Here is a 12,539-nt window from a genome sequence, read left to right as displayed (position 1 = left end):
AGGGGTATGTTGTACAGATTTAGACACACCCTTTTAACACATGTTAAAAAAATTACGATAAACATTGTATTATGAGTTTAATGTCAGTTAAGTGCATTATGGTGCTTTTTAGAAATTGCTAGTAGTATGCTGATGTCTCATATTCTGGCGCCCAGGTACAAAGTGCTGCCCCATTTAAGGTGGAACAGGAAAATATGAAGAAGAAGCTTCGAATAGCTGACTTCAGCTTTATATCACTGAAGAATTAGGGGTGGGTGGTGATAAATAATTGTTGCATTCACCCCTCTTTGAACTCATATGATCCTCTTTAACTAAAGACCTGCAGGTTGCTGAACTTTACAGTTCCTCTAATATCACTAGGCTGATGGGGTTGCCTACAGAGCACCGCTAATAGCTTGATAATGAAGAAGTGTTCCTTTTTATTTGAGGGTTGTCCTATTTCATAAGGGAAGATTTCAATCACTACCCCTTGTAACTCAGTTCCAAAGGGCCAGGTGACTCTGAGACAAGGGGGCAGGAGTAAAAATAAGACACAGCATTGGGCATTACTGTATGGATGCACTTTGGAGGTTAAAAATTACTGACTGTAGCCCATTGGTTGCTGCACAACTGGACTATCAGCTTGTACATAACTTGCAGTTAATTTGGAAACCCACAAAGTGCACATTTATTGTAGATATACCTGGTAAAATGGCTAATGAGTGTAGATACAAGGGAGCTCCCCATGATATTGAGAACCTGTTACACCACATTAACACTCTAAAGTTGGCAAAATTAACATTTACATAAGAAAAACACATTTTCCATCAAAAATGCAGTCAGAGCAATACAGTGAATCCAGACTGAAAGCAACAGTATAATCAGTTTCAGCATGTATAAAACGCACAGTGTAAGTCACAGTTTCAGTTACCAAAGAACTGCTTAAGGCTATACAGCAGAAACACCCGGCAGTCTGGAGTAGGATGCCACACCTTTCCTATGAGCTGATAAAGCTTGTCTGCTGTCAGTGGAAATTGAAAGGTAGGCATTCTGAGCATAGCTTGATGGGTCACTGAGCTGCAGCTTGCAGTATGCTGTGTCGGGGAGTCTATGAAATGAGGAAGTGGGTGAATGTGTCATGTGCCACAAGGGATGGGATTGTTACTGGTTTTAATGATAGCAGATACTGTGGTAGTTCGCTCTTTTTCTTCACAATGATTTCCCAAGCTATTTGTTTTTTTTAGCAGCTGAGACTAGTCCAGGGCAATGTCTAAAAATAATTCGCATGATTTTGTTTTCTTGTCCATAAGTTCTAATTATCGCCGGCCCATCACAGAAGTTAGTGTGTGTGGTTATGAATACGCTATTTAGACATCAAAACACTCTAAATGACTTTCATCTTGGCAATTTAATTTGGGAGAAATTGTGCACAATTGGCTCTCCTTTAACATGCTTTGCACAACTCATAGGCAGTTAAGAAAGCCTAGTGGCAAATTCCAGAAACAAAGTCACACAAACAGGAAAACAAAGTAAGAATAAATAACACGGTATGGCTAAGCCCTATAGGGTTATGCTGGGGTGCTGAACGCATTGTCTGCTTTTCCTGAGTAATGCATGTTACGTTATGCCTACACAAGTATTTGAAGTGTAAATCTGTCATTGAAGAAGCAGTCTAGCAGATGAAGGATCTGTTACACTCCACAATGACAATGATATGACTAAACAGTCCCTTAAGCATACCTGTTAACAAGCTCTTATTCATACTGACTCATTTTGTTGAATGCATATACAGACCCAGACATCCGTGGTCACGGAAATGTGAAGAATGTGAAAAATGCATATCTCCCTTCTGTTTGCTCCATTTACTTCCCTCTCTCCTGTTCTCTTGTCCCTTTCGCCCAAGCATTTCTGCTACCATTTAAAGCTTCCATTTTTCACTCAGTTGCTTTATGGAATGCATCTTTTCCTGCTTACATTTTGTCTGTCCTAGCTAGTGGGTGCTGCTGAGGTTTGCATTATCCAGCATTCACTGCCACCCAGTGGCTACTTATGAATTTTAGTACAGCAATTCTTTATAAGCTCAATAAGCGGAATGGCTTACTCTTTATAATGGAAGTAGAAAGAAATAAAATAACTGTAGCTGTAAATGAAGTCTCAAACTGAAACAGACCTTTTCATTTTTACCGAAAAACAGTATGTTGTAGTTATTCTCTTTGAAAATAACCAAAAAATAAATAAATGGATTTTCTAAATGCCTAGGTTTTCAAAAAAAAGAGAACTTGATTTCTTTGTAAGTTGAGTTCTCATTGAATCTGATTTTGTTTGTTGCAGATTCAAAAGTGAAGTTCTAAATTTTTATACAACCAACAAATCAAAAAATCAGGATGTCAGTTTCCTGTGATCAGCATTGACTGTTGAACTGATTCTAATCTTTGGCCTTGATTGAGTAGGAACAGGTTGTACTGCAAGTTAAAAAAAAAACAATGTTTATTTTGTAATTGAGTGTAGTTTATCACATTTTAATTATACTTTTTCCTTTTAATCTATAACAATAGCAATCAGTAGAGTCAGTGTTTCTGTGTATAGAATTACTACTTTTCCAGGAACAAAAGCCCAGACAAAGGTATGTGTGTATTTGATTTGATTGTACAGGTTCTCTCTTGTGGAAGCTTAAATTGGCTCTTGCACTATGTTTCCAAAGGTAGTTATGTCTAGACAGGCTTAAAGCTCCAGCACGATGGGATCTTATCTGCCTTTTCTAATTTGCATCTTTGAGGGACATTGATACATGTCAAGATTTTTGCAGGCAGACATTTGGGTAACATTCCAGGAATTCACTGATGTACGACAGAGTCTCCAGTTGAGAAGTGGGTAGAATTTAACAGAGAGAATGGAAAGAATATGCAAAAATGTAGGGTGTGGACAAAAAAAATTGGAAACATCTGCGGGTAATAGAAGCATAGGTTCACTGGAGTGTCATTGGTTGCTTATTCTGTAGGTCTGAATGATTTGGAGAAAATATGTAATTGTAATTTTTTTATTGTGATTTTAATTTAGATTCTCTATAAATTAAGATTTATGGGGTTGATTGTCGAAAATGTTGATGTAAAAATTTGCGTAGTTCCAACATATTCCAACATTTTGTTTCTATGTATGTATGTATGTATGTATGAATGTGTGTGTGTGTGTGTGTGTGTGTATTTTATTGTTGTTGTTGTTGTTGTTGTTGTTGTTGTTGTTGTTGTTGTTGTTGTTGTTGTTATGATAATGATAAATAAATTTTGATCTACAGGTTTATGATGCAAATGGAATTTGAAATCACAAACATGCATAATAAAAACAAGTTTAAATCCAAAAAATCTGCATATACTTAAAGGCCCAGATTAAGTGTTTTTCAGCAACAGTAAGGTTTCAGCATATGTGTCTTCTTTGGTCCAGTTGGATAGGCATTCAAGGTGGATCCTCATGAAGCTGCTTGAGAGAATCAAATTGTGTAAAGGCAAATGGGAACATAGTTTGATTTAATGCTTCTGGGGTCTGTGCATTTTTCAGTATGTATTATGTTATAGATTTATTGTTTGAATATATTGAAAATGGTAAAGGAATAATGAAATGGAATAGGTGTGTCCAGCTTTTGACGTGTGTGTGTGTGTGTGTGTGTGTGTGTGTGTGTGTGTGTGTGTGTGTGTGTGTGTGTGTGTGTGTAAAATCAGTCTTTTACCCTTGCAAAAACAGAGCCTGGATAAATGTTACCTTTTATGGCATTATTTCTTTCTGAGGTAAGGTAAATGCTTGCTGAGGACAAAAAAATTTCAAAGACAGTTTAGAGGAAAATATGAGCCCTCTTGGATAAAATGCAAAATTGCAAAAAGGCAGATGGAAATTGTTTGGAAGGTAGCTACTCAAAGACCTCTACTATTATCTCCTAGGATCTCTTTCTTTCTTTTTAGTTATCTCAGAATTGTTTTTCTGAACGTTCAGCTGAAAGATCGTACGTCATAAACCCCTTATCTACCACAGTTTTGCATCTGATCATTGTTGCTATCAGTAAAAAAAAAAAAAGCTGCAGGCAGGGAAATGGCAAAATATGGAGCTTGATTGTGGATTATTATGGCCTGAGATGCATGTGATTTATTTGGAATCAATGTAAGTGGTAAGCATGGCTATTTTGTAGAATAACTGTATAAATCTGTATTTCTGACAGTCCAAATTCTGCTAGATTCCTGATATTCTTGTATTTTTACAGCAGTGTCAAATGACAAATATGTCATTTTGATATGCTTTTCTGAAAATAGCACACATACATCATGGTCTGTTAAAGTTCCATTAAGTTTGAAATGTTAAATGTACTATGTCAGCCTACCTGGTGTGTCTCAGTCAGAGGCGGAGACCAAGACTGAGCTAGCCAGAGTGGAAGGAAAAGGAGGGAGGGGAAGTGTGGACTGGGGGAGTGGTCATCCCGAGGGTGTGTGTGTGTGTGTGTGTGTGTGTGTGTGTGTGTGTTTGGGGGGGTGCTGCTGAGAGGTAGAATAGTACTCATTCTGTGCATTGGAGTAGGAGAAGGAGACGGTAGCTCCACGGGAAGTAGGTCATTTCTGCTCTTTTATTGCTGTGCTTTTTGAGGTTTATTCACTGCTTGTTTTTCCTTCCATGTCTGACTTTTTAGAGTGAATGGCAACAAAATAAAATACTCTGTGCTGAAATGTTTATATTTATACACATATATTTGAATTGTGAAAAAGCTATGAATAAACTATTGTGAGTATGCTTATGTTAAACTACATTTTTGGTTGGATATAATTGAAGGAAAAACATTTTATGGATAAAGGTGCCATCACTTTAAATGGTGGATGTGTGTGTGTGTGTGAGAGAGAGGTGGTTGAGAATGAAATGAAACTTTGATTGAAGCTTTTATAGCTGAAAGATGTAACTTCTATACGGGTATACTGAGATGCGACACATGACAATGTTGACTTTGTTTTAACAGTATTGATGGCAAACGTAACTGCTATCATTTAATGCTCCTGATTGTTTTGAAAGAATGTTTTTATACATAAAAAGTAAAGAAATGATAAGTTTCCTTTTTCTAAGTCTGGTTTCTGATTAAAATTTATAATAGCGTTATTAAAATTTATAATAGAGTTATGTGGATAACTATCTATCTATAAATATCTAATTGCTTTTTTTTTCTGCCAAATATTGTATTACAGTTTAAATGTGATTTATTTTCTATATGCTAAGCTCCAGCAAACAAGACCTGTGCCTCTATAAACTGGTTATAGTGTGCCAGATTACCAGTTTACAGGTTTTTTTTATTAGAATTCTCCACTTAAAGTTGAATAATGTAAACCTAAATTAAAAATGAAGCTCTTCCGATTCGAAAATATCACCCCTTTAAATGGTGACATCAGTACAAAAATGATTAATCATTCAGCCCTAGTACTGTGCAACATTCCCTGTGGTGTAAACTAAAGAAGAAAACCGAATACACTGTCCAATCTAAACAAGCTAGGCTATGCCTATAGGACTTTCTGTGCACATACAGTAGCAGCACTCTTGATTACTTTATTAATGTAAACATAAATGCCATCTGATCACATGATGCCTTGACATATTTAGAAGGTATAGGGATAATGGCTTATCAAGATTGGCCCGGCACTGTATGCTTTTTATTGGTTTAAGGTCTAGCAACCCTGATCATGTCAGGAAGATAGATGTGGGTCAGGAATGGTAGGCTATTTGGTATAAGATGTCATGCAAGTCATTGTGTTTTAGACATGTGTATGTGTGTGAGGTTCGTTCAAGTTTATTTGGCTAGCATTTCTATGGTCACGATCTGAAAACCCATGTTGGTTTTCAATCATAGGACAGCATGTGTGGAAGCAGAAACCTGACACAAGCAAAGGCTAGGCCAAATCACCAAAGCACGCGTGCGCACCCAGAATGAGAGTTAAAACCGTCTCAGCTGGGTCTTGGCCGAAAGGCCTGTAATTATACTGTAGTATAGGATTATGGTGATGGGCTACTGATGTATTTTTTTCCTTTGCTCACTTGCCGTCTTCTTTTTCCACGTGTGCCTGATTTAAATGAATCTTTGTTTTAGTTTTTTTACAATGCAAATCTGCTACTTAGAATGGAAAACAAAGGCATACAAAGGTATACAAATTGCACTGCAAAAAAATGTGCTGTGATTGTTTTTTTGGTAGGGCTTAAGATTGTCATCAATACTGATTTTTAAGAAACTAAGAATACTGATACATGATTGGCTGATAAAACTTTATACGATTTAAAAATTTACAGACTTCAGTTTTTTTAGTTATTTGCTAAGGGAGGATCTTCAAAGAATTGTTGTAGTTTTGTTAGTTTCCATTATTTTGCCTTTGTTTTTACCTTTTACTGTTTTATCAGTTCTCTTCGGAAGTTATCTCATAAAGAAAAGTACCATGCACAGAAAAGACTAGCATTACATCAAACTATTAAACTATCCTTAAATTAGTGCTTCTTCATATATCATTGTCAGTGTCTCTGCATTACTATGAAAGTACTTTGACATTTCAATGCTTTTTTCTTCATTGGTAAAATTTTTACCAAGATGGATATATTTGTGGAACCTTAGTATGTGCTGATTTCATCGGGCGCACAACATATTGATTGGGCCCTACTTTTGGTATTTCGTTGTGAACACTTGCAGCTATTTTTCTATTCATATTTTAGTTTCCTCTCTGGAATGGGGTGCCAAAACATGCATTCATGCTTCTCTTGTGTATAGAGTGGCTGATGAGCAATTGTTTGCTGTTGACTCTACCATAGCAGATCTTAATACTTATAAAGCAGGTGCTCAAGGTCACTCTCAGCTGTGCAAAACAAACAGATGAACATGGCCCAGTGTTGTGAAAACTCCAAACTTGTTAGTCTGCCTGTTCTCTTCCACAACACACACCTACAGATGCATAAGTTCTGTCTCAGCATTCACCTGTTCTTGTGTATGTGCATGTTTCCACACCTCCATTCTTGATTTGTGTATTTTCTTGGTCAATCGGCAAATATACTTTATGCTGGTATTCAAACAGAACCTAACAAGAGGGTGTGTGTGTCTCTCTGTGTGTCTGTGTCTCTCTGTGTGTCTGTGTCTCTCTGTGTGTGTGTCTGTGTCTGTGTCTCTCTGTGTGTGTGTCTGTGTCTGTGTCTCTCTGTGTGTGTGTCTGTGTGTGTGTCTCTCTGTGTGTCTGTCTGTGTGTCTGTCTGTGTGTCTGTCTGTGTGTCTGTCTGTCTGTGTGTGTGTCTGTGCTGCCTTTTTTGAGTTTGATTAGTTTTACCTTGGAAGAGATCTTTGATTTTAATCAAGTGCAGTTCTAGCATGTATAAAGTTAGAAGGTAATAATTGTGTGGTCAGTGGTCATCTGAAATTGGCTGGACAATTTGCACAAGTAAATGCTTAAATTTAGGCATAAAATCCTCAGTTAATATTAATTAATTAATATCCATAGTTGGTTTCAAACTATCCTTTTTACTGGATTTGATTGCACCGCAAATCCTTAAGTTATGTCTTAACTGGTAACAACTAACTAATGTGTATGTAGCTTTAACATTACTGAAAAAAAAATAAATATCTATAGCCATTGTCTGTTTATTCTTTAATATTTCCCTTAGACAACCAAATATTCAGCTTTTTAAACAACAGTTTCTGGGTAACCGACACAACAGCTGCCTCAGTGAGCCTCCTTGAGCTGGAGCATGAAACCAGGGCATTGTTGTGAGCTGTAAGTAAAATCACAGTGCATAGCATTTAAAATTTTTAGCTTAGTTAAAAAAAAGTCATATTTTTGTTCTTTTTTTATGCTTACTATATGGTTTCTGATGGTTTCCCCAAACACTTACACTGGCTTAGGGGGAGATGTAAATATTTAGTAATTACTAAGCTTGTCATTAAAACTACTTGGTGTGGTGCATCCTGATATAGTAATGTGTAAACCTGAACTTTTTCAAGTTTAAGTTTGCCTACATTTGAACTTCTGCACCACTGGTGCATCTGGCCACTGGAGCTGCCTCAGTAATAGAAATTCTGTTTCAGTTTACCTCAGGCTAATGGAATATCAAAACCTAATAGACAACTGACCTATCCCATCGTCCAGTGCAAGTACTCATTAAGGCCATGAGTATGCAGATATGTTAGGCCAAAAGGCAGTGTTTGTGGTGAAGACGAAAGAGTGTCAAATGAAGAAGGTAGATAGGTTTCAAATGGAGTCAAAATCAGCTCCACTTTTGCTTCAGATTTGGAAAAATGCTCAGGTGTTTCTGTTCTGTGAGATGACTAATCAACACTGTGGGTCTGTAGGAATATAAAGGATGCCATTACCGAGAAAAGCAATAGTTGTAAAGACATTTTTTGTAAATCAAACAAAGAAGCTGTTGTTTTCAGAACTATGAACTGACAACCCAGAGTCAAGACCCCATCGTCACTGAAGTGAATGCCATTTTGAATGGAAATCGAATATATGAAGCGTGGTCTCTGACTGTTGCATGGTACTGTATGCCAAGCATAATACTGCTTCAGTGCTTCGAGAAAGGGTGCTTTTAGTGTGGTCTTGAGCACTTTGCTGTTGTGCATTTTAGAAATGGGACACCCTTTGAAACATGTATTTTCCAATAAGAACACACAAAACTGTATATGTTAACTTTGGGACAGACAAAACAGTCCTTTGGACCTGGAAGACATGGCATATACCACTAAAATGGAGTACATTTGGAACATTTCCATTGTTCTCATTACTGGCCTAGTGTAAGCTACAAAATTTTTGCTGTTCTTATTTATTGTGGTGCCGCTGACATAATGAATAACTGACATTTCAGGCTGAGTTATCTGTGGTAATTTTTGAAAAAATATACATACCTTGTCTTGTACAAATCCTGTTTTGAATCCCTTTATAGATTAAGAACTGATTTAAAATAGTCCAGTTCAAAAAGCGTCTGGGGTAAACTTGCATTATAAATTGAATGACCAAGCACCAGCCTCCTCTTATTGCCACTAAACTGATTGAGGTCCATCCAGTTTAGCTGAAAATGAAACTACTCTATGCAGTGATACAAAAAGAAGTACTTGATGTGATATGTTTTAGATTTGTGTTTGTCGATACAGTGAGACATCGCTAAATCTGCTTAACTGAGAACACCTTTGTTCTCAGTGTGCTGGGCCTTATCTAGTTTTCAAGGAGTGCCATTAAGACACTGTATGTGATGTTAAGATACATTGATAAAGACTAACTATTTAGGCATGTTTCAACAATGTTTTTGTAGCCTGTTGTTGGCTGATTAATGTATTTAGAGCATAGTTTTGGAAAGAAATGACTGCTTTTGATTTTTTTTTTTTTTGTCCTGGGTGGGAAAGTTCAGTGTCACTCATCCAAGGTTTTCAATCATGATTTCAGTTTCACAGTGTTTAACATATTGTTTGTTCACTTGCATCAGTGTATGCACTGCTAGTTTCTATTCATGTAATGAAAAAAATTGTTGACAGTTCAATATGTAGCCAATGTGAATTGCTTTAGATTCTGTTTTTTTCATTGTAATTACTGGTACAAACGTTGTGATTTTCTGTCACGGTAATGTGGTCAAATATGTTTTTTTTTTTTTTTTTTTTTTTTTTTTAAAAGGACACACTGAAAGAAAACCTGGACAAGACAGAACGAATTGAAACACCTCACAACCAAGCTCAGAGCAAGGAAGCACTTAGAACAGGTAAGTTAGCCAAAAACACACACCATGCGGTGATTGTTTTGCCTTCATTTTCATCCAGAGCAAGTACATGAATGCAAGAGACTTTCAAAGCATTGTGGGTGAAGGCACATTTGTAAAGCTGTAGGATTGTGTTTCTTGGTGAGCATGAAAAAGATTAAATGGTCCTTGATGTTGCTGATAGGCTAGGTAACAAACATTTAAGAACCAAAACCTTTCTGTAAAGATAATGTTTATGATGACTGAATAGCACACTTAAGGTGTTTTTGCGTCCTTAGTTTCTTTGCAAAAAAAAAAAAAAAAAAAAAAAAAAACATATATATATATATATATATATATATATATATATATATATATATATATATATATATATATATATATATATATATATATACATACATACATATATATTACTGACGTTTAACCGTACATACTGACTATCTCTAACTGATCTACTAATGAGTCCACACTGGGGAGGTGGGAGGCCTGGAACTGGGAGTATGTCATATGGTATGATCTTAAACATGCTGGTGTGGGTTAAGTTGATTGTGATCTTTGACTTTCAAACAGTGCAGCTACTTAGATGGCATAGTTTATGGAATGTGGCTGATCTCTACGTGTTTGCATTGCAATGTTTTGTCATGCTGTGGTGTTCTTGCTAATTTAATGGAACTGGCCTTGAAGTGAATAGACCTGTAATCTGTTTGAATGTGAGGTCTGTGTAACTTGGGAAGAATGAAATCTGACTTCAAACATAGTGGCATTAACATAGTTTTAGAGCGATCAAATGACTATGATCATGAAACAAAATGTTGTTTATTTTATGTTTTATTCCATCTTATGTAGTGTGAGAACTGAAATCTGGGGGGGAAAAGTCACCGGCATACTGACTTTCATCTCCCTTCTTTTTCAACCACTATATTTAGTTGGCCTGTCTGTTTAGGTAACATCTTTTTTGTACGGCCCTGAAATTTGTGGTTCCGCTCGTCCTTACTTAGCTCCTCCAAACCAGTAATTTTGGCCAGGTTGAGAGCAAGGCAAAGAGAGCCCCGAAGAGAACAGAAACATTTTTGGAAAGCCACTGTTTGTTATTCAGAATGACGCAAAGAAGCAGGAAGTTTGGAGCCCGGGCTGGACAGGACAGGGAGGAGTGGGTTATATGGGCAAACTGTGGTGAAGAAGGGAGAGGCAAGCACGTTTATTGTCCCTGGCCCTGAAATATTTGACACTAGAAATACAGCTTAAACACTGTGAGCTGTATTTTTGATAGAGAATGTGACAATTTTGACGATAGTTTTCTGTTTCATATTGTGCTTACTTCTTAAAGTGTCCCCATTTTAACCCTTATTTGAAATTTATGCTATCTGATACGATCAGGAATGATCATGCATCAATGTGAAAGGAGACATAATTAATCTTTGGCCTTCAAGTTGAGCTCCAAAGTGATGGGAGACCTTACAATATTTTCAAATATGTTCAAGTTTTATCATTCAAAGCATCAAGTCCTCTAGTGTGAAATGCTCAGCTACCAAAACAGCTTTCCACATGTGCAGTTGTTGAACCCAGGCAATGTTTATAATGTATGGATTCAGACTTCAAGTCAGCATCTTTACAATTTCACGTCAGCTGCTTTTTTGTAGTGATACATTCTCCAGCCCCAGCTTCATCCCAAGTTGAAAGCAAGAACAGGCTAATTTAGCTTTGTTTGTATACGATAAAAGGAAATTCCGTTTTTAAAGTCAAGAGGCTTTTGTCAGGGGGTTTTCAGTTCAGTCCTTCTGAGTTTATTGTCTATTCTGAGCAGTCTCACAGCAAAAATACAAAAAGTTCTGTAAAAGACTGACGTTAAGTTTGTGATGCTCTGTTTTAGAAAGTTAGTTGTAAGTTAAACCATCAAAAATATATGTTAAATAATAGTTTGTTGGATTTATTAACTATTGTTAGACCAATGAAGATGGCATAGCAACCTCTCAAACTGAAATTTTATACCAGAAGTGCTACTGGCTGGTGTAGAATTTACACAGCATGCAAAGAATATTCTCCCAGTACCCTGTATACTTGTGTTTTATACCTTTTGCAGGGCAATGCTATACCAAATTGGCAAAGTTGGTGAATGCAAGCCTATATGTTTGAACTGATGTAGTGGCTGAGATGGAGCAGTGCAAAACAAGAAAATAAGCTGTCACTGTAGCATTAGTCTAACATCAATCTAACAGCAATATAACAGCAAAACACTGTTAACTAGAACAACTATGTGTGTGATGCTGGTGCTTGGTTAGCTAGCTGTTGGCTTAATAAATCAGGTAACAGTTTAGATTCTGTATTTGTCGCTTCAACATTGGTCACTTGACTTTCAGATTTAAGCTTTATCAAAACAAATGAACATGTTCCTTATCTCTAATTGGCCTGTCGATGTCAAATGACCTTTCTTGTCAAAGTAAGTGATTGTTGGCCACAGTAAGACAGAAAATGGACACTTTGACAGTAAGCAGTAAGTCCTGTTTGTGAGTTTGTTTAGTGAGAATTAGAAAAGTAAGCTTATAAATAGTGACCCACAAATAATTTGATGTTTATTTTCTGTAGATTCTGTAATTCGCACTGTAATAACCTGTTTGACAAAAAATATTTTATTGTATAAAGTACCTGTGTAATTTCCCCAAATTAGTTTGAAATGTCATAACCTCACTTGAGCATTAAAATGAACTGACACAAACAACCAGCAAAAACAAACTTCTGGTTAATACCAGATAGAACAGCATTAGGCTTGTAACGTAGGTTCATTCAGATTACAAATACTGCTCAAAAGAACAGAGATCTTCAGATATTTA

At 36.5% G+C, this 12,539-nt stretch overlaps 1 protein-coding gene across 6 annotated transcripts in view; it reads left to right on the top strand.

The window, feature by feature from the left end:
* The window catches only part of smtnb (smoothelin b), a 94,951-nt gene that overhangs the window by 35,133 nt on the left and 47,279 nt on the right, over positions 1 to 12,539 (top strand). For 5 of the 6 annotated variants that reach the window (XM_037531618.1, XM_037531619.1, XM_037531617.1 and 2 more), the window contains exon 6: positions 9,630 to 9,714. In XM_037531618.1, the coding sequence (XP_037387515.1) occupies positions 9,630 to 9,714 (85 nt within the window). Of the gene's footprint in view, positions 1 to 4,513; positions 4,564 to 9,629; positions 9,715 to 12,539 lie in introns of those variants that run through there. The other variant, XM_037531620.1, reaches the window with a different exon arrangement.

Source organism: Pygocentrus nattereri, chromosome 20 (assembly GCF_015220715.1).
Source record: "Pygocentrus nattereri isolate fPygNat1 chromosome 20, fPygNat1.pri, whole genome shotgun sequence".
In the NCBI taxonomy this organism is placed as follows: domain Eukaryota; kingdom Metazoa; phylum Chordata; class Actinopteri; order Characiformes; family Serrasalmidae; genus Pygocentrus; species Pygocentrus nattereri.
The sequence above is the reverse complement of the archived record's forward strand: the minus strand, read 5'-3'. Positions and strand labels throughout refer to the sequence as shown.